We start from the raw sequence: 18,122 nt of genomic DNA, 5'->3' as shown, positions 1-18,122 counted from the left end.
CCTGTTTTACCTTGAGGTTAAGTGACTCAAAAGCTAGAAAGGGCAGGCATTTCCTAAGTCCAGAATCCTCGACTTGGAACTGAAAAATTGGAGAGGCCATCTAAGCATGCTGCCTCTGTCAGGAATATAGACACTGGCTGGCCCAGTTCAAGCCTGCTGGCTGGCATTTCTGAGAGCCAAGCAATAATGTCCCAGCTAGAGAGAGTAGAGGTGTTCTTGCTGGTATCTATCTTAAAACTCTGGACCTGATGCAGTGCTACACTAAATACTTATGTTCATCTGGGGAGCCAGCGAGCCCAAAGCTTAAAGAGGAGAACCAAAGTAATGATGGCTGACCTTTCAGTGGCCCCCCACATGCGTCAAGCTGCTGATACCAGGTCAGTTTCAGCCTTGCATTGGAAACATGGAGGTCATCATGCAAGTCTCCTCTCCTGGTCCTTGCACTGGAATCCTTAATGGGGATGAGCAAGTCATTTTTTTCACTATTCCAAATATTTTAATAAGAGTTCTCTGCAAGGCATTTAAAACACCAATTTGTGAGGATAAACTCCATTGGAGAGAGAGAATACAGAACACAGGTAACCGCGGAGCTGAGGAATTTTCTTGAGTTTGGGCAGGAGCCGAGAGTCCACTTCTTTCTGATCAGCCTTGTGCTGCTCTGTAATCTCATATTTCTCTTTCTCTGTGTCAAAAATCTCTCCTTCTTGGTATCTGGGTTTACGGAGCCTCTTCTTCTTAAAGTAAGCATCAGTAAGATGATTTGGAATTTTTACACCAGAAAGGTTAACCCTAGTAGAGGTGGCAATGACAAATTTCTGATGGGTCCTTCATAGAGGAACCTGATTGATGGTCAGAGGTCCAGTCACCAGTAGCAAACCACTAGCCAGCTGCTTCAAGAAAACCACACATTTGCCCCTGTGGCGGCCAGTGAGCATAATCAGAACTGTGCCTGGGGTGATGCTAGAGTGAAGTTTCTTCACATGCTGGCTGAAGGGTTTTTTGCCATGGCTTAGGAGTTTTCTCGGCACATCTTCAGTAGGGTAATACCTGGGCATTTTACGAATCTTTACCACTCAGTTTCCTCCATTTTTATCACCACCAGCTGGCTTTGAGATAGTAGCAGGCACCCTGTCTTTCTTTTTCCTTTCAATCTGGGTTTTTGGTGCAGCATATTTCTGCTTGTACATGGCTCTGCGGGAATGCATTGCAGACCTGGAGTATCTGCCAATCCCTCGGGCCAAGACTGGGTTTCGACTGCAATGCTTTCGAGGTTTTTTCACCACCTTTTCAGCACCATCTTCCTTTTTTGGCCTTCCTTTCCTTTTTTTCCTTTCTGACCTTCTTTTCCTTTGGAGGCTTTGGGGGGGGGGGTTGTCCACCATCTTGAGAGAAGGGGAAAGAGCTGAGCAATTAAGACGGAAATAGAATCTCAGTGCTAAATGAGAGTCCACTTCTTTCTGATCAGCCTTGTGCTGCTCTGTAATCTCATATTTCTCTTTCTCTGTGTCAAAAATCGTCGGATGCACTTGAAGCAGTTGTCTTTCCTCTCTGTCAGGAAAAAAAATGGGTTGGCTAACACTGATACCTCTTCAAGGCTAACACCTATATACCTAGCCCTGCATGATGCTGGGCAAGCACTCTGCTTCTAAATGGTTTTGGAGGAGTAGACCAGATCTTCTCACCATGGCAATCTGCCTGTCCATCTCTCAGGATATGTCCAGCAGTACAGAAAATATACAGGACTCTGAAGGTTCCTTCAAGCTGGAGGATCCCACAGAAGTAACCGCAGGACTGAACTTCTTCAATCCTGTCTGTGCAACTCCCAGTAGCAAGGTAGGAGCTGCCATAACAAATTCAGCCTGGCAGGACTTACGGTGAGGTAGTGTCAGGAAGGGATGGTCATGTCAAAGTGTTGGCATTTGAACTCAAAATGAAGCCCATTGGAGTGACTTGTGCATAGAGCAGCTTATTCATTCCCATCTCTGTCCTCCTAGATCCTTCAAGAGATGTATGATATGGGCCAGGTGCTGTCGGTCACAAAGTTAAAGAAGCAGACTCTTTCCCCTGCCCCTCAAGAGGCTGGTCCCTCAACTGCCTCCCAGGAGAACAAGGCCCCAGGGGAGAAAAAGAAGAAGCGAGTTCTGAGCAGTACCACTAGTTTTTTCTCTGGTTTTAACCACATCGATGAGGAAGAGACAACCTAAAGTGAGAGGCACCTGCTGCCCCAGCCAAGCCTAGGTGGTATCTTCATGCTACTTTAGAAGTTGCTGGCGGAGGGGGGCTTTTAGTGACGATTTTGAATTTCTGGTTATTTGTTGCATAATAAAGAAGTTGTTCCTTCTCCTCCACTCCCCCCCCCCATTATCTTCCTTCCAGATGCTACCTGTTGTGAGCATACTTCCTTGGAACTGTTGAGCCATGAGCCATTCCCATAACTCTAAAACATCTCCCCACATGTTGCTCTGTCAGTTGAGAAGTTTCCCCTTTACAGGATTTATGTTGGAAGTCAGGCTGGTGCCACCCAAATCACTGAGGTGTCTGCCTTTACCCCAAAGAAAGTGATTGGGATGAGGCTTGTTGGTCATCTTGGCCTAGTAGTATGACTGAGGTCAGAGGCATGGGTCTAGCCATCTACCTTGAGGCAAGGGCGTGCCCTGCCCTGGTTTTTAGGAGGAATGGAGATCCTTGGTCTTCTTGCTCTTGAGGCAAATGTTAATGATATTTTGTTAAGTTGAGATTGGCTGAATAAATAAACTTGGGAAACCTTAATGTCTTTTGTCTGTCTGCTTGGAAAGCGTCACTCAGTTTATTTCTTGGTGTCCCTACAGTGTGGATAAGTACCTGGAAAAATCAGAGTTGATCATTTTTTTCCTTTCTTCATGGCCTAAATGTGTGCTTGAGGTTGGGGGGTGGGGAAGAGTAGACTAGAATCCAGTGAAACAAACTGTGTCAGCGTGATATAGCAGCCAAAAATGCTAATGAATTCTTGGCCTGAGTTCAGAAAGGTACAACTTACTGGAACAAGAAGGTGCCAGGCCCCCAACACCCTCCCCTCATCAGACCATATGTACTGAAGGACCAGTTGTGGGTGCCACATTTGAAGAAGGATATTGATAAGGGAAAGAGAATGCAGAAGAATATAACTGGGATAGAGAAGGAGGGAGAAGGCCCAGAGGCAGCCAGATCGTGCCATATGAGAAACAGTTGAAGGAACTGAGCATATTTAGTCTGGAGGAAACTCAAGGTGGGGACAGATGGCTAAGTATCTGGTGGACATATTCCTTTTATGATACAAATAAGATTTTGATACCTAAACCATGGAGAAGAAAAACAAAGAAAGAAAACTATAAACCAATGTCCTTAATGAATAACAATGCACAAATTTTAATTAAAATACTAGCAAGCAGATTACAGCAATCTATCACAGAGATCATATACTCTGACCTGGTAGAACTTCCACCAGGAATACAGGACTAGTTTAAATATTAGGAAAACCATCAGTATAATTGGCCACGTGTATAACAAAAAGCAACAAAAATTTTGTGATTCTATCATACAGTTTGAAAAAACTAACAAACTACAGCAACCCATTCTGACTTAAAACACTTGAAGACATAGAAATAAACTGAGCCTTTTTTAAAATGATAAGTAGTATTTTTCTAAAACCAAGGATGTGTTATCTGTCATAAGGACAAACTTGAAACCTTCCAGTAAGGTCAGGAGTGAAGCAAAGCTGTCCATTTTCACAACTTTTATTCAGTATTATACTAGAAATGCCACCTATAACAATCAGAAAAGAAAAAGAAATTGAATGAATAAAAATAGGCAATGAGGAAACAAAACTATTGCCCTTTGCAGATGTTATGATGCTTTACTTAAAAGAACCATACAGATGAATAACTTGAGCAAAGTTGTAGGATATAAAATAAACCCACACAAATTATCAGCATTTCTATATACTACAAAGTCCTGCAGCAAGAGATAGAAAAATTCCATTTAAAATAACTGCAGACAATATAAAATATCAGGGAGTCTACCTGCCTAAATAAATCTAGGGATTATATAGATACAATCACAAAACGCTTTTCACACACACACACACAGATCTAGACAATTAGAGAAATATTAATTGCTCCTGAGTAGGCCAAGCTCATAAAACATAATAAAAGTGGCAATGCTTATTCAGTGTTATACCAATCAAACTACCAAAGAATTCTTTTATAGACCTAGAATATAATAATAAAATTCATCTGGAAGAAGAAAAAGTCAAGAATATCAAGAGACTCAATGGAAAAAATACATAAGAAAGCAGCTTAGATTTCAAGTTATTTTAAAAAGCACTAAGCATTAAAAGAATCCAGTACTGGCTAAGAAATAGAGTGGTGGGTCACAGAAATAGCTCTATGCATGATTATAGTACTCTGTGATCATAGTAACCTAGTATTTGATAAATTCAAAGAGCTAGGCATCTGGTGTTCAGAATTCAATATTTGACCAAAATTGGTGAGAAAACTGGAAAGCAGTTTGGCAGAAACTAGGCAATAGACCATTATCTTATACTGTATGCCAAAATAAGATCAAAATGGATAAGTGAGTTAGATACAAAGGGGGGGGGTATAAGTAAATTAGGGGAGTATGGAAAAATTTGCATGTTATATCTGTGGACAAGGGAAGAGTTTATGACTAAAGGAGATAGAGATGATCATGAGAAGTAAAATGAAATATTTTAATTACAAGAAATTTCAAAGCTTTTGCACAAGGAAAAAATAAAAGTAGAAGAAAAATGGGAGAGTGGAGGAAAAAAATCTTAGCAAGTTTCTGTGATAAAGGCCTCATTTCTCAGATAGGAAACCGAACTAAATTTATAAAAATAAGAGTCATTCCCTGGTTGATTAACAATCACTATTTCAAAAGGAAAAACCCAAGCTCTCAATAGTCACCTAAAAAAAATACTCTTAATCACTACTGATTAGAGAAATACAAATTAAAACAACTCTGAGATAACCACCTCGACTGAGCGACGGGAAAGTGACAAATGTTCAGAAGAGATATGGGAAAGATTATGCTCGATTTTGCTAGGTAGTTTTATTTTTGATGGCAGTCCAAACTTCTTTACCTTTCTGCATAACATATTCCAGGCCCTCTGATCCTTTAATGTTGAAGCTGCTAAGTCCTGTGTAACCCTGACTGTGGCTCCCCGCTTTTTGAATTATTTCCCTCTATCTGCCTGTAGTATTTTCTCCTTGAGTTGATAATCCTTACGTTTGGCTACAGTGTTCTTTGGAACTTTCTTTTGGGGATTTCTTTCAGGAGGCAATCGATGGATTCTTTCAAGTTTGTTTGTTCATCCCTCCTGAATCTATTTTCCAGTTCTGTTGTTTTTCCAAGGAAATACTTTACATTTTCTTCTATTTTTTTAGCCTTTTGATTTTGTTTGATGTCTTCTTGATGTCTCATAGAGTCATTAGCTTCCACTTATCCAATTCTTATTTTTAAGGATTTATTTTCCTTACTTAGCTTTTCTATCTCCTTTTCCAGTTGACTAATTCTATTTTTTTAAGGAGTTGTTTTCTTTGGTCAGTTTTGGTGCTTCCTCCTACAAGTTGTTAACTTTTTTTATTACTCCTGCATAACTCATTTCTTTTCCTAATTTTTCATCTACTTCTCTTATTTGATTTTTAAAATCCTTTTGAACTCTTTCAAGAGGATTTTTTGTCAATTCATATTCTTACATGTAGGCATTTTGTCATTTTTGTCTTCTGAGTTCATATTTTGATAACTTTCCTGTTGCCAAGAGAGCTTTCTATAGTTAGGGATCTTTGGGGGCTTTTTGTTCATTTTTTCCAAGTTCAGCTCTCTTCCTGGGACACAGGGCACTTGTCCCAAGCTTGTTCTGGTTTTCCACACTGGGGTTTCAGGTGCTCCCTGTGATGAGGTAGCCAGGCCGGTCACGCCTTTTGTACAGGTTCACATTGGGCCTTCTGTGTTGGGACTGGGACCTCACTGCTGACCTACTATACCACTGACCTGTGAAGCCAAGACCAAGGGGCTTTGGTTATTAATCTGCACTGCAGCTCCCTCTGCCTTGCCCCCACCCCGCCTGTGCTGTGCTGTGTTTCTCGTTCACTCAAATAAGCTAGATCTTTCCAGAATTCCCTCTAAGATATCTTAAGCTGGAAATTTGTTTAACTCCATTTTTTGTGTCCTCCAGGATCTTTTTAGAGGCGTAATTCATTGTTTTTGAGGGAAACTGGGAAGAGCCTAGGCGACTTCGTGGTTGCTCTTTACCACCTTGGCTCTGCCCCCTAGAACATCAACAGTAATGCATCCTTGATGGAATGTGAACCAATCCAGCCATTCTAGAGATCAGTTTGCAACTAAACCCCCAGCGCTATAAAACTGCACATACTCTTTGACCCAGTAATACCACTATTAAATCGATATCCCAAAAAGTTTAAAGAAAAGAAAAGGGGTGTGTGACATCCACAACTCTGGAATCCATGACAAAAGTCTGTTGGTGGGGAAGGGATGGTGATATCATGGCAAAAGTTGACTGAAGTCAGCCAAACACATATTAAGCAGTTACAATGTCATGTCCTGGGTGCTTAATCCTGAGGATCCAAAGTAAGAAAAAACCCAGTCCCTGTCCTCAAGGAGCTCCCAGTCTGCTTGAGGGAGACAACGTGCAGACAAGTTCATACACACAAGACATGTGCTATGTAAATGGAGTGGAATCTCAACCAGAAAGAAGAATAAGGAACCAGAAAGACCTCTTGCAGAAAGGAGGGTGGGAGACCACCCAGTTGCCAATTGCAATGATGCAGAAGCAATAAGAATTGACTAAGTTGAGTGAATGGAAGGCCAGCCAGTGAAGAGTCAAGAGTGGGGGCGGCTAGATGGTACATTGGATAGAGCACTGGCCCTGGAGTCAGGAGGACCTAAGTTCAAATCCGGCCTCAGACGCTTAACAATTACCTAGCTGTGTGGCCTTGGGCAAGCCACTTAACCCCATTGCCCGGCAAAAACCTAAAAAAAGTCAAGAGTGATGCTAAGCTTGCAAACGTGGATGACAGAGGGTGATGCTGGCTCCCCTGACAATAATAAGGAAGTTAAGAAGAGGGGCGGGTTTGAGGGAAAAGAAAAGTTTGGGATAGATTGTTTTTGAGATGTCCGAAAGGTGATTTGTGATGGGAGATGAGCTCAGGACAGAGGTTAGGACCTGGAATCAGTCTGCATGGAGATGTTAAATCCGTGGGAGCTTATGAAACCACAGGAGATAATCTAGAGCAAAAAGAGGAGGGCCCAGGGTTTAGCTTTGGAGAGGATCCCTCACAGTTAGTGGCAAAAATCTAAAGGTCCAGGGAAAGAGACTGAGAAGTAGACAAGCAGTTGGAAAGCAGGAGTGAGAGGCATGATGAAAACCTGAAGGAGTTTTCCAGGAGGAGAGGGCAGTCCACGGAATTCAAGGAAAGGCTATTTGATTTTGGCAGTTGGTGACTTTGAAGAAAAATATTTTATGTAAATGTTAAGACTGGAAGCTTCTCAGGGTTAGTTCTGAAGGAAGGAAAGTTGTAAACTAATTGTGAACTGGGTGCTGGGTGGTCATTGGGAGGATTGGAAAAGACATGAGTACCTGTGTGTGGGCAGCCAGGCTATATAGACCAGGAGAGAGAGAGACAGAGAGACAGAAACAGAGAGACTAATGAAATGAATAGTGGGACTAATGAAATATTTTGAATCCCTACTGCTACTTGTATGACTCTGGGCAAATTGTTTCTGTTCTCTGGGCCTCAGTTGTACTGTCTGTTAAACAAGGAGTTGACTTTTTTAAGTTTTTGCAAGGCAATGGGGTTAAGTGGCTTGCCCAGGGCCACACAGCTAGGTCATTATGAGTGTGTGAGGCTGGATTTGTACTCGGGTCCTCCTGACTCCAGGGCCAGTGCTCTACCCACTGCACCACGTAGCCACCCCAGGAATTGACTTTTGATGATTTCTGTGATCCCTTAGGTCTTCACTGCTGTGCCACTTAAGTAAGGCCAGGGAAGGGGATGCACTTGGTTTCTTGTCCTACCGAGTGACACTCCTCTGCCTGTATTCCTTCATCATGTAGGAAAAATAGGCCTGTGAAGTTTGGGGTACCTGCAGCCTGCGTGGACCTGGCTTAGAAACTGACATTGTAGGAGTGAAGGGGCAAGGCTTCAGTCTAGGGTTTTCTTGTCTCGGGGGAATGGCTTCCCAAACAAGCTCCCACCCCCACCCCCTCCAAAGCCATCCCCAAGCAGCTGAAAGGACTGGTGATTCTTGTTTTAAGGGGCAGCTTCCCAAGCCCTTTCCAAGGGCTTTTGCCCACCCCCTTGCCTCACCCAAGCTCCAATTACTTGACTAGACCCGCAGACAGGGTCCTTCCTCTCCTCCAAGCTTAGGGGTCTAATGGCCAGACCACCCCACTGCAGGGAGGCCAAGGGGAAGGCCTGGGTGACAGGGCCAACCCCCCTGCCGGCAAGCAGGCAGCCGATCTGCATTTTAATGTGCAAGGAAAGAGGGGGGCCTCCCGAGCTGCCAGCCTGGGCCTCTCAGGACACAATAGGAGCTGGGGAAGGGGGCTGGGCCCCTGGCACCAGGCAGGTTTTCTTTTCTGGGCTCCTAGGAATGGGAAGCTTCTCATCCATCCCTGGAGAAGCGGTGCCTTCTTCCCAGAGCTGCCCGCAGTTTGTGCTCTAGCTGGAGTGGGTGCTTCCTCCCTCCCAGGCCTTGAGTGCCCAGCGAGCAGGACCCCTTGCTGGCCTGTGCAGCTCTCCAAACCTTTCCCAGCCGACTCATCCTTCAGAGGGAGGAGGAGGAGGGGACGCGGCTCAGAAGCAGGTTGGGCATGGTGGGGGAGCTGAGCCCTGACCCATTTTGGGAAAGGGGACTGGGCACATCTGGGTTGGCATGGCCAAGGGCTGGAGGAGGGCACTGCCAGTTCGACAATGACCAGGCTGCCCTCCTCTTGCCTCCCAGGCCCTCAACTCTCACCCCTGGCTTTTTTCAGTCCCCCATCCCCCCACTTCCGACCCCGGGCCCCTTCTTTCACTGCTAAGTTGAAAAAGTTGTGGCCACCTCCCCCCTTCCCGCCAGCTCCCTTCCTCAGCTAACCCTGGTCTCCTGGAGCCGGGACAAAGTGCGGGCCCCAGGGGGCTGGCGGGGGGGGGGGCACACAAAAGAATTCCCCCCAGCGGCCCGCCCCCTCCTCACTCTCCCTCCATCCATTCATCCTCTGTCCCGCCTGATCCTCCCTCCCCCTGGAGGCGCCCAGAGTGCTGCTACCTGTGACTTAGGGGGAGGGGGAGGAGGGGAGGGGAGGAGGTGGAAGAGGAAGGGAAGAGTAGGGGAGCAGGAGGAGGGGAGGAGGAGGAGGAGGAGGAGGAGGAGGAGGAGGAGGAGGAGGAGGAGGAGAGAAGGAGGAGGAGGAGGAGAGAAGGAGGAGGGGCGGCGGCGCGGCCGGAGGCAGCCCGACCTGGGTCCCCTGCTAGAAGAGCCCGAAGCGGGGAGCCAGCGTGTGAGTGGGAGCCGGGGGGAGCCAGGGCCAGGGAGTGGGGGGAGAGCGCGTGCGTCCCCCCCCAGCAGCCCCCGCCGAGCCGCAGCTCTGGGGACACCAGGTGTGAGGCTGGCGGCCGGGCTGGGGGGAGGGAAGGGGAAGGATGGGGGCGGGGGTAAATTGTGTTCCAGGAGCCCTAGATGGAAGGGGAGAATGGGAGCTGTGGGGTGCGGGGTCTCTCCGGGCTCACCTTCCCGCCCCGGGAACCCCGCTGTCCTGGAGACCCGCCCCCCCCCCCCCCGGGGCCCCGGCCCGACAGGCGGAGGACAGCAGCCCCGCCCCCCCGGGGGTCCCCAAGGCCAGGCAGAAGTTTCAGCCCCAGGTGGGGCCCTTCCACTCTCAGCCCCCCCCCATGTCTCCTGCCCTTCGCCCCATTGCCCTGAAGCAGCTCGCAGGGTGGAGCCCTGGGGGGCCGGGGGTGGCCAAGGAAACTGCCTAGGTACCCCCAGGCTCCAGGGACCTAGGACAGCTCTTCAGCCCTGGCTGGGACCCAGAAGCCTCCTTGGAAGCCTCTTCCCTTCCCCCAAGGCTGGGCTGAAGCCATTCTTGGAGGTCAGAGGGCAGGGCTGGGCTGTTTAGTCATGCCTCTGGGCTAGGTGCAGCAGCCCTTCCTGGCTCCTGGGTGCTCCTCTGGACTGGACTTCAAACTGACTCAGCCGGGCCAAGCTTGCCTCAACTTGCTAAACTGACTTACCCTGCCCAACTCAATTCCACTCCAGTGCCCCCCGCCCCGGGAAAAGGAGCAGGAGATCCCAGCCAAACCTGTGGGCTCCTGCTGGGCCCCTGGGTCCTTCTCTCAGTCCAGCCCAGCTTGCCCCATCTTGCTAACTGTCCCCTCAGAATGTGCTAACACCCCCTCCCCTTGGCCCTCTTCAGTCCTCTGTCATGGGCCCAGCCAGACGCTGCTGCTCCTCGGGCTGGACCAGCTGCTGCCTCAGCCTGTACAGCTGTCACTGGAGGAAACACCCTGAGGAGAAGATGCCAACAAGCAAGGTATCTTGGAGGGGAGTGTCTGCCAAGGGTGGCGGGATGCCCCCAAGAATCACTCTGGGGGCAGGGCCCTAGCCTGAGGGCACCTGCAAGTGGGATCTAGCAAGGCAGGGCTCCCAGCTTGGCACCAACAAAGCTTCCATGCCCGGGGTGTGCTGGTGGGGGACCAACCCTTGGCTGTGGGCCTCATGGTGGCTGCCTCTCTTGCCCCTTTGTAGGGTGACTGTCTCTGGTTTGTACTCCTGGCCGTGACCTTCCTCCTGTCTCTGGGCTGGCTGTATATTGGGCTCATCCTGCTCAACGATCTACACAATTTCAATGAGTGGGTCATAGACCTGACACCCCTCCCCCAAACCACAGGCCTGAATACACAGAGACTCACACACACTGCCCCCCTCACACACTCTCTCACAGTTTGTTTCCTCCCCATCCCCTCCCCCGTGAGACCCAAAGACAGACCCCTTGCCTTGCCCCCATAGGTTCTTGTTTCGCCATTGGGGACACTGGCTGGATTGGTCCCTGGTGCTGCTGCCTGTGGCCTCTATACTTCTTACATATTCTTTCCTGCTGCTGGTAAGTCTGGCCTCAGTTGGTCCAGTCCACCCCCTACCTCGAGAAGTGTCTCCCCCTTTCTTCTTTCATGGATCACTAGACCCATAGGTGGTCAGTGTTAGAGCACCTAGCTCAATCCCCCCCCCATTTTACCCAAGAGAAAACTGAGTCTCAAAGAGAAGGGGCTTGGCCAAGGTCCCCCTGAGTTCCCTGAAAGCCTAGCTCTCCTAACCTCTCTTTCCCCAGCTCCTGGCCCTGTTCCTTCATCTGTGTGGGCAGCCCCTACACCTCCACTGGCTTCACAAGGTAAGGAATGGCCCCAAGCCCCCAGGACCCAGAGGCCAGGGCCCGTTAGAGATTGCAGGTAGGGGAGATAGACTCACCTGTCTTCACAGGGGCTGCTGTCTGTGACGGTACTGCTGGTTGTTGCTGCCATGGTGGGGCTGAAAATGCAGTGGCAGGAGGAATGGAGAAGCCTCGGCCTGTCACTGCAGGTGCCCATTTATCCTGACCCCCAAGCCCCGGGGCCTTGGCCCTGGGTGTCCTCTCAAACTTTAGAAATCCCCAGAAGGCTCTGCCTTAGGCCCCATAAACACTTAAGGGACCAGGTGACCAGATGGGGGAGGAACCTAGGGATCCCAGGGCTGCTCTCTCACCGCATCCTATCTCCAGGCCACAGCTCCATTTCTGCACATCGGAGCAGTGGTCGCCCTGACGCTCCTGGCCTGGCCAGTGGCAGATGCCTTCTACAGGTCTCCAAGAAGAGGTACCAGTCCCACCTTCCCATCATCCGTCCTTCTTTCCGTCTGTCCTTCCTTCCTTCCTTCCCCCTGCCACCCCACTGTGCTTCATCTCACCCCACAGGTCCCAAGGGGCTGTTGCTGCTCCTGTTTCTTGGCGCAAGCCTGGCTATCTATCTGGCACCTCTGGGCATCTCTTCACCATGCCTCATGGAAAAGAGCCATCTGCCCCCTAAGCCTAAACTAGTGGGGCACCGAGGGGCCCCCATGGTGAGTTTGCTGCCCCCCCACCCTGCACACCATCACACACACCCAAGCCAACACCAACACCAACACCAACTTGCCTTCTCAGCTGGCCCCTGAGAACACGATGATGTCCCTCCGGAAGACTGCTGAATGTGGGGCTTCTGTATTTGAGACAGATGTGATGATTAGGTAAGGGGGGGTTGTCTACAGGGACCTCAAGATGATGGAGGGGTGCAGAGAAGGTTGGCCCTTTCCCAACGGGCCCTCTGCTCCCAGCTCAGACGGGGTCCCCTTCCTCATGCATGATGATCGTCTGGAGAGGACTACAAACGTGGCTTCCGTGTTTCCCTCCCGAGCCTCAGGGCATAGCAGTGACTTCTCATGGGCTGAGTTGCAGCAGTTAAATGCTGGGATCTGGTTCCTGGAGGTAAGAGGGTAACCCCTGCTCAGGGAACCTAGGCCAGGTGACTGGAGGCGGGGAGGCTGGCTTACAGTCTCCGATAAGCAGCTGACTGGCTTTGAAAAATCCCATGACTGAGCCATGCCCCCCTTGCCCACTGCAGAGGCAGCCATTTTGGGGAAGCGGGCAGCTCCCAGAACCTGAACAGTGGGAAGCCAAGAACCAGAAGGTGCCCTCTCTGAGTGAACTGCTGAAGGCAGCCGCCAGCCTCAATCTCTCTGTCATGTTTGATTTACGTCGCCCTCCACCAAACCACACATACCACCACACCTTCGTCAATTGTACCCTGGACACTGTGCTGGCAGCCCGGGTGCCCCAGACCATGGTGATCTATTGAGGGGTCCTTAGCCCCTGACCCCCAGCTCCAGTTCCCCTTGTCCATGCAGCCACATACCCCTGCCATAGTATTCCAGGGGAGAGCCCCACCTCCTGCCCCAGTAACTCTTGCCTCATGTCCTGAGGGCACCGGTCACGGGGACACTCCCATCCCCTGAGACCCTCACCAAATTCCAGGTCCTCTGGCTGCCAGATGAAGACCGGGCTGAGGTACAGCGGCGGGCACCTGACCTCCGTCAGGTATATGGGTCTCGAATGGAGAACAAAACCAAGCAGCCCCAGTTCCTCAACCTACCTTACCAGGACCTCCCACTGGCAGATATCAAGTGAGCATGAGAGGAAAGAAGGAGCCTTAATTAGATGAGACAATGTTCCCCTCTGGGGCCAAGAGCCTAGCATGAGGAGGAGGAGGAGGAGGAGGAGGAGGAGGAGGAGGAGAGGAGGGCACGGCATTGAAACTACTTTTCTCTATCTCTGCCAAAGCTGTTTTTAGAGTGGCAGACTTTGGTTAGATACTGTCCAAGAGAAATAGAGCCCCATCCCAGGCCTTCAGCTGCTCCAACAGCCTCAGCAGAGAAAGAGACCTTGTGAGACCCAGACAGTAGAATTGACTCAGCCAAGGTGGTAGAGGCAGAATTTGAACCCTGCTCTTTACATGCTACTGCACTGTGTCATAGGAAAAGCTGAAAAGAAATGTGCACATTGGTGACAATTGAATGAATAAGACTAGTCCCAACTTAGGAGCACCCAGTTTATGGAGGCTCCTGCCTCCCTCTGGAGCTGGGCTTATGCCAGCTGAGAAACAGCCATGCTCCCCTGACCTCTGGCTGCCATAGACAGCCCCAAAGGAGATAGCATAGTTCAATGGCCAGATCACTGCCTGTTTTTTAGTCGTGTCCAACTCTGCATGACCCCACGTGGACTTTTCTTGACAGAGATGCTGGAATGGTTTGTCATTTCCTCCCCCAGCTCATTTAACATATGAGGAAGAAGGGAGGGCTTTCAAGGCCCCTCTGAGTGAGGAATTTACAATTAGCTTAACATCTCGCAATGCGTCCTATGGGTAATGGAGAGTCACCTTAGAAAGACTGGCAGCTTTGACTTGCCCAGGATCACTCAGCTAGGAAGTGTCTGAGCTTAGATTAGAACTCAAGTCGGCGTGACTCTAGGCCTGCTGCTCTGTGCACTGCAGTGCCATCTAGCTGTCCTCACTGACTTTGGACTCATCAAAAACGATGTTGCTTCCTCAACTGCCTAGGCCTCTTTTTCCATTTCTGCCTCTACCAAATGAGAAGCTTGGCTATAAGTGGGGCCTGTAAAGTCCCTTCTGGCTTAGATCGAAGACCCTAAGTCTTCTAACTGAGAAGCATGAATCATGAGTGCCACAGATGCCCACTGTGGTGAGCTCTCCTCTGTGATGGACTCTCCCCTGAGAGCTGCCAGCCCTGCCCCAGGAAGCTGGCCTTCCTCATTTGGTTGGAGCTCCAAGATCAGGATGAATAGCATTATGTGGCTAGGGGAGAAGGGGACAAGCATTTAGAGAACCCCGACTCTCCTTACTCTCTCCAAAAGAGAGAGACCCTTGTCTTAGCCAGTATTCCCTCCTTTATTTCATCCCTCCCTCTTCCTGGCTTCCCCCTGCCCCCCGCCGTCTAATGTTCTACTCAGCTCTCTCCCAGCCCAGACACATCCCTTGCCCTGCCAGTCCCTCAAGCTATCCTCCTCTCTCTCTTTTCCCTTTCACAGCTAAACTGGGACAGAATTGTCTGCACCCTTCTCCTCCACGTTTCAGACATTTGCAGTTCAGTTTCTGGCTTCCCCTTCCCCCCACTGCTCTCCTAAAGAGGTTTGTCACCTGGCTCAAGCCAATGGTCTGTTCTCTGTCTTTTCCTCTTGCCACCGTCCAACACCTCCTCTTCCTAGCTAGGATCTCCTCTGGAGGCTCTCTTCCGGTTCTCCCTCCTGTGGGCTTACTCCTCCCTTCTCTGTTCCCTTTGTGGGTCCATCACTGATCATGGACATCATCTGGGCCCCCAACTTGGCCCCTCTCTCCCCACTCTTTTCGGCAATCTCATCATTTCCCACAGATTTCAGTATTGTCCCTCCCCAGATTTCTAGATCCCGTGCTCTCCCCTGAACTCCAGTCCTGAACCCACCACTTTCTGCTGATCATCTCCAACCTATCCTCAACCAGAACTCCTGATTTTTCCCAAAGCCTCCTCATTTTGAGTCACTCAGAGTCAAAATCGGGAACTCTTTCCTCTCTGTCCCCCCCCATCTCCATTTATTTACCAAAGCCTAGCAATTCTTCCTCCCCCACCTCCCTTCTGTTCAGCAACGCTGCCACCTCCACCCCAGCCACCTCCCTCACCCAACCTCTGGACTAGGGCAAGATTGTTAGACTTCTTCTATCTCCAAACCCTCCTTCCCACAACTGCCAGTCTTCCTAAGGTGACTCCCCATTACCCATAGGACGCATTGTGAGATGCTAAGCTAATTGTCAACTCCTCACTCAGCGGGCCTTGAAAGCCCTCCCCATCCTTTGCAGTCACAATTCCCATTGCTCTTCTTTGTGAACCTTAGCTTTCACACCACTTGCCATTCATCTGCCTCCACACTTTTGCCCAGCTTGTGCCCCTTGCCTGGAATGCTGTCACTCTTCAACATCCTTGGCTTCCTTCAAGGCTCAGCCTCTGTGGCATCTCTTCCAGGAAGCCCATCATGACTCCCTCTATCCTTCAGAACACCCTGGCCTGCTGTATCATGGGATGGCCATGCACATACCTAATAAGCAGAAGTCCCCAAGGGTTCTTGTAAAGGATCTGTGAGACCTGAAAGTTAGGTGTGAGAGCAGATTGTTGCTGGGGAACCATGGAAGGCTTTTGAGGAAAGGAATCATCTGATCAGAGATGAGATATAGGAAGATTAATGTGGCATCTTGGATTAAAGAGGCAGAGACTAGAGGCAGGGAGGCACTGCAATGCTTCAGTGAGAGGTAATGAGGTCCCACATGAAGGGGGTAGTACAAAAGAGAAAATGGAAGAGATACTAGGAGGGAAGGATTGATGGGAGTTGGTGACTGATTGAATGTGGAGAATGACAGTCAAGGATGACTGGGGCGGGGGGGGCGAGGGAAAGTGCTGGGAAAGCCAAAGAGGGAATGTGGAAGTGGGGGGGGGGTTGAGGGGTGACTGACCCCAAGTGGCAGAGAGCTCGGGACTCCCTTATGCAGAGAGAAGGGACAAGCCCAGTCTGGGGCCCATCAGCCAAGCCTTGGGGGGGGGGATCTCTTTCTGCATCCTCCATAGGCTCCTACAGCAAGACAACGTCTCTGTAAACCTGTTTGTGGTGAACCAGCCTTGGCTCTTCTCCCTGCTCTGGTGCGCCGGGGCCACCTCGGTCACCACCAATGCCTGCCAGCTGCTGCAGCAGCTGCCCCATCCTGTCTGGCTCATCGTAAGCACTGTTGGTTTCCCTCCTTCCCTGCCTCCCTACTTGCCCCTCCACTGCCATCCTTGCCTTCCCTCAATCCCTTAACTCTTGCTCTCCCACCCCCACCCCTCACACAGAGCATCTGTCAGAGGGCTGACTCAGAAATGTCTCTACAGCCCCCCCAGACCTACCTAATGATCTGGATTGTCTCAGACTGTGTGTCTGCCCTGCTGCTTCTTTGGATCTTCTTCCTACAGGGGTGAGTTGTACCCCTGGTGGTGCCACCACAGGCTCTTGGCCACATTACTGGGGAGTCCCTAACTGAAGCGTGTTAGAGGGAGGGGGGAGCTCAAGCTACCTGAGCTGACAAGGCACTCCTTCCCTCCCTAAAGGAAATGTGCCAAGGAGAGCGAGAAAGCCGGTAAGAGCTATGATGTTACTCATTTGTCGGACCTTCTGCCCGGGTCACCTCTCCTGTGCCCCCACCCTCCAACATTCTCATACCCAGTGTATTCCTCCAGTCCCAGAGACAACAGTGCTGCTGACCAACATCAACAACATCTCGTCAGAATGTGTGAGGGGCTGCTTTGTCCCTCCACCCCCATTGTAGCCTCCACTGGCCTTGACCATTGACTCCAAGAGACTGCCCTTGGACTGTTGCTTTTGGTGAATGGGATAGACGCGATTGGGCAAGAGAAGCTGGATACACGGGGACCCCTGGACAAGAAGCGATGGCGAGTGGGGTGTGACAGGACCCCCAGCTTGTCTAGGTTGTGTATGTGCCTGCCCTCATAGATGAGGGGGGGATCTCCAGGCCCCGCTCCCAGACTCCACTGCTGGCAACAGGGAAGTAAGAATGGTTTGGGAGGATGGATGGGGGGGGGTGTCTAGGAGGACAGTAGCCATGGGAACCCCTGGAGGAGTGGCTGAGAGATCCCCTCATGCAGGCCTTCCCAAAACTGGAAAATTTTCAAGCCGGCCTCTGACTGTGGCTGCTGGGGCCTGGGGGCCACGGAATGGTGAGGACAAGGCGCTCTCTGCGTCTTCTTTGGGTCATTTAATGAATCGAATCCCCCACATTGTCTCGTTTGTCTTCAGGGCTAGAGGGGGTGGGGACAACGCTGAGCCCTGACAATGTGGGAGCAGGGACTTGGACTGGGGCCATCTCTGGGCTAGCTGCATAACAGCACCATCTAGTGCTCACTGAGGCCACACACGGCTGCCTGCCTCCTTGAACCTGCCATTGCCTGGCACCCACCTTTGAGGCACCCACCCAGGCTCCCCCTCCCCCGCCAACTCCTGCCCTGTCTGGACATCCAGCAAGGGCACAGGATCGTGTCAATGGAACTGAGGCTCAGAGAAGTCATCTCTCATCCAAGGGGGGGGGTACTGGACTTGGAGCCAGTAGGCTTGGCTTCAGATCCACTCTGATACTCTGGGAGACATCCATTTTCCTTCCCTAAGCCAATCCCTCCTGTGTCAGGTTTAGCTGAGAAGGGAGGGGGAGGGGCAATGGACGGGGGGGGGGGCTGGATGCAAGAAGGCACTTGGCCCGTCGTCCTGGTTCCTCTTCTGCCTAGGTTGAGATGCTCTCTGAAGCTCAGGTACCCACAGGGCTGGATGTTCGACCAGGGCATCTGTGTGTGTCCACGGCAACAGGCTGTGGGGATTACAGCGTGATCTGCCTCTTGATTGGTGGGGGCCAGTTTGAATTTGCTCAAGAGGCTCCCAGTTCCTCTGCAGTCCCTCCTCTTTTTCTCCCTCCCTCCCTCTCTCCCTCCCAGGAAGA

The 18,122-nt window shown here is 50.5% G+C and overlaps 2 protein-coding genes and 1 pseudogene across 5 annotated transcripts in view; 2 read left to right on the top strand and 1 right to left on the bottom strand.

Moving 5' to 3' along the window:
- The window catches only part of KIF4A (kinesin family member 4A), a 93,488-nt gene extending 90,729 nt beyond the window's left edge, over positions 1-2,759 (top strand). For 2 of the 3 annotated variants that reach the window (XM_074208354.1, XM_074208352.1), the window contains 2 exons: positions 1,711-1,833; positions 1,995-2,759. In XM_074208354.1, the coding sequence (XP_074064455.1) occupies positions 1,711-1,833; positions 1,995-2,204 (333 nt within the window). In that variant the 3' untranslated portion in view covers positions 2,205-2,759. The remainder of the gene's footprint in view (positions 1-1,710; positions 1,834-1,994) is intronic. The other variant, XM_074208355.1, reaches the window with a different exon arrangement.
- On the bottom strand, positions 519-1,180 carry LOC141503157 (large ribosomal subunit protein eL6-like; annotated as a pseudogene).
- A 7,714-nt stretch (positions 2,760-10,473) lies between the features above and the next one.
- On the top strand, positions 10,474-17,405 carry GDPD2 (glycerophosphodiester phosphodiesterase domain containing 2). Of its 2 annotated transcripts, XM_074201117.1 has the most exons (15): positions 10,474-10,570; positions 10,786-10,889; positions 11,047-11,140; positions 11,366-11,425; positions 11,515-11,613; positions 11,792-11,885; positions 11,984-12,129; positions 12,212-12,294; positions 12,382-12,532; positions 12,669-12,890; positions 13,079-13,227; positions 16,210-16,357; positions 16,510-16,592; positions 16,726-16,754; positions 16,855-17,405. In XM_074201117.1, the coding sequence occupies exons 1-15, from the start codon at positions 10,556-10,558 to the stop codon at positions 16,941-16,943; spliced, it is 1,566 nt and encodes a 521-aa protein (XP_074057218.1). In that variant the 5' UTR covers positions 10,474-10,555; the 3' UTR covers positions 16,944-17,405. The 2 variants fall into 2 exon arrangements, with proteins under 2 accessions (XP_074057218.1, XP_074057217.1); XM_074201116.1 differs by having other exon boundaries at positions 16,726-17,405.
- The last annotated feature ends 717 nt before the right edge of the window (positions 17,406-18,122 follow it).

The sequence above is a fragment of the Macrotis lagotis genome, chromosome X (genome assembly GCF_037893015.1).
Source record: "Macrotis lagotis isolate mMagLag1 chromosome X, bilby.v1.9.chrom.fasta, whole genome shotgun sequence".
Lineage (NCBI taxonomy): Eukaryota > Metazoa > Chordata > Mammalia > Peramelemorphia > Peramelidae > Macrotis > Macrotis lagotis.
This window is presented reverse-complemented; position numbering and strand designations above follow the sequence as displayed.

Bases quoted from the DNA above. Each gene is read 5' to 3' on its own strand.
- GDPD2 (XM_074201116.1), top strand. The intron at 11,614-11,791 runs GTGCCCATTTAT...TCCTATCTCCAG, and splicing joins GCCTCGGCCTGTCACTGCAG to GCCACAGCTCCATTTCTGCA. The intron at 13,228-16,209 runs GTGAGCATGAGA...CATCCTCCATAG, and splicing joins CTCCCACTGGCAGATATCAA to GCTCCTACAGCAAGACAACG.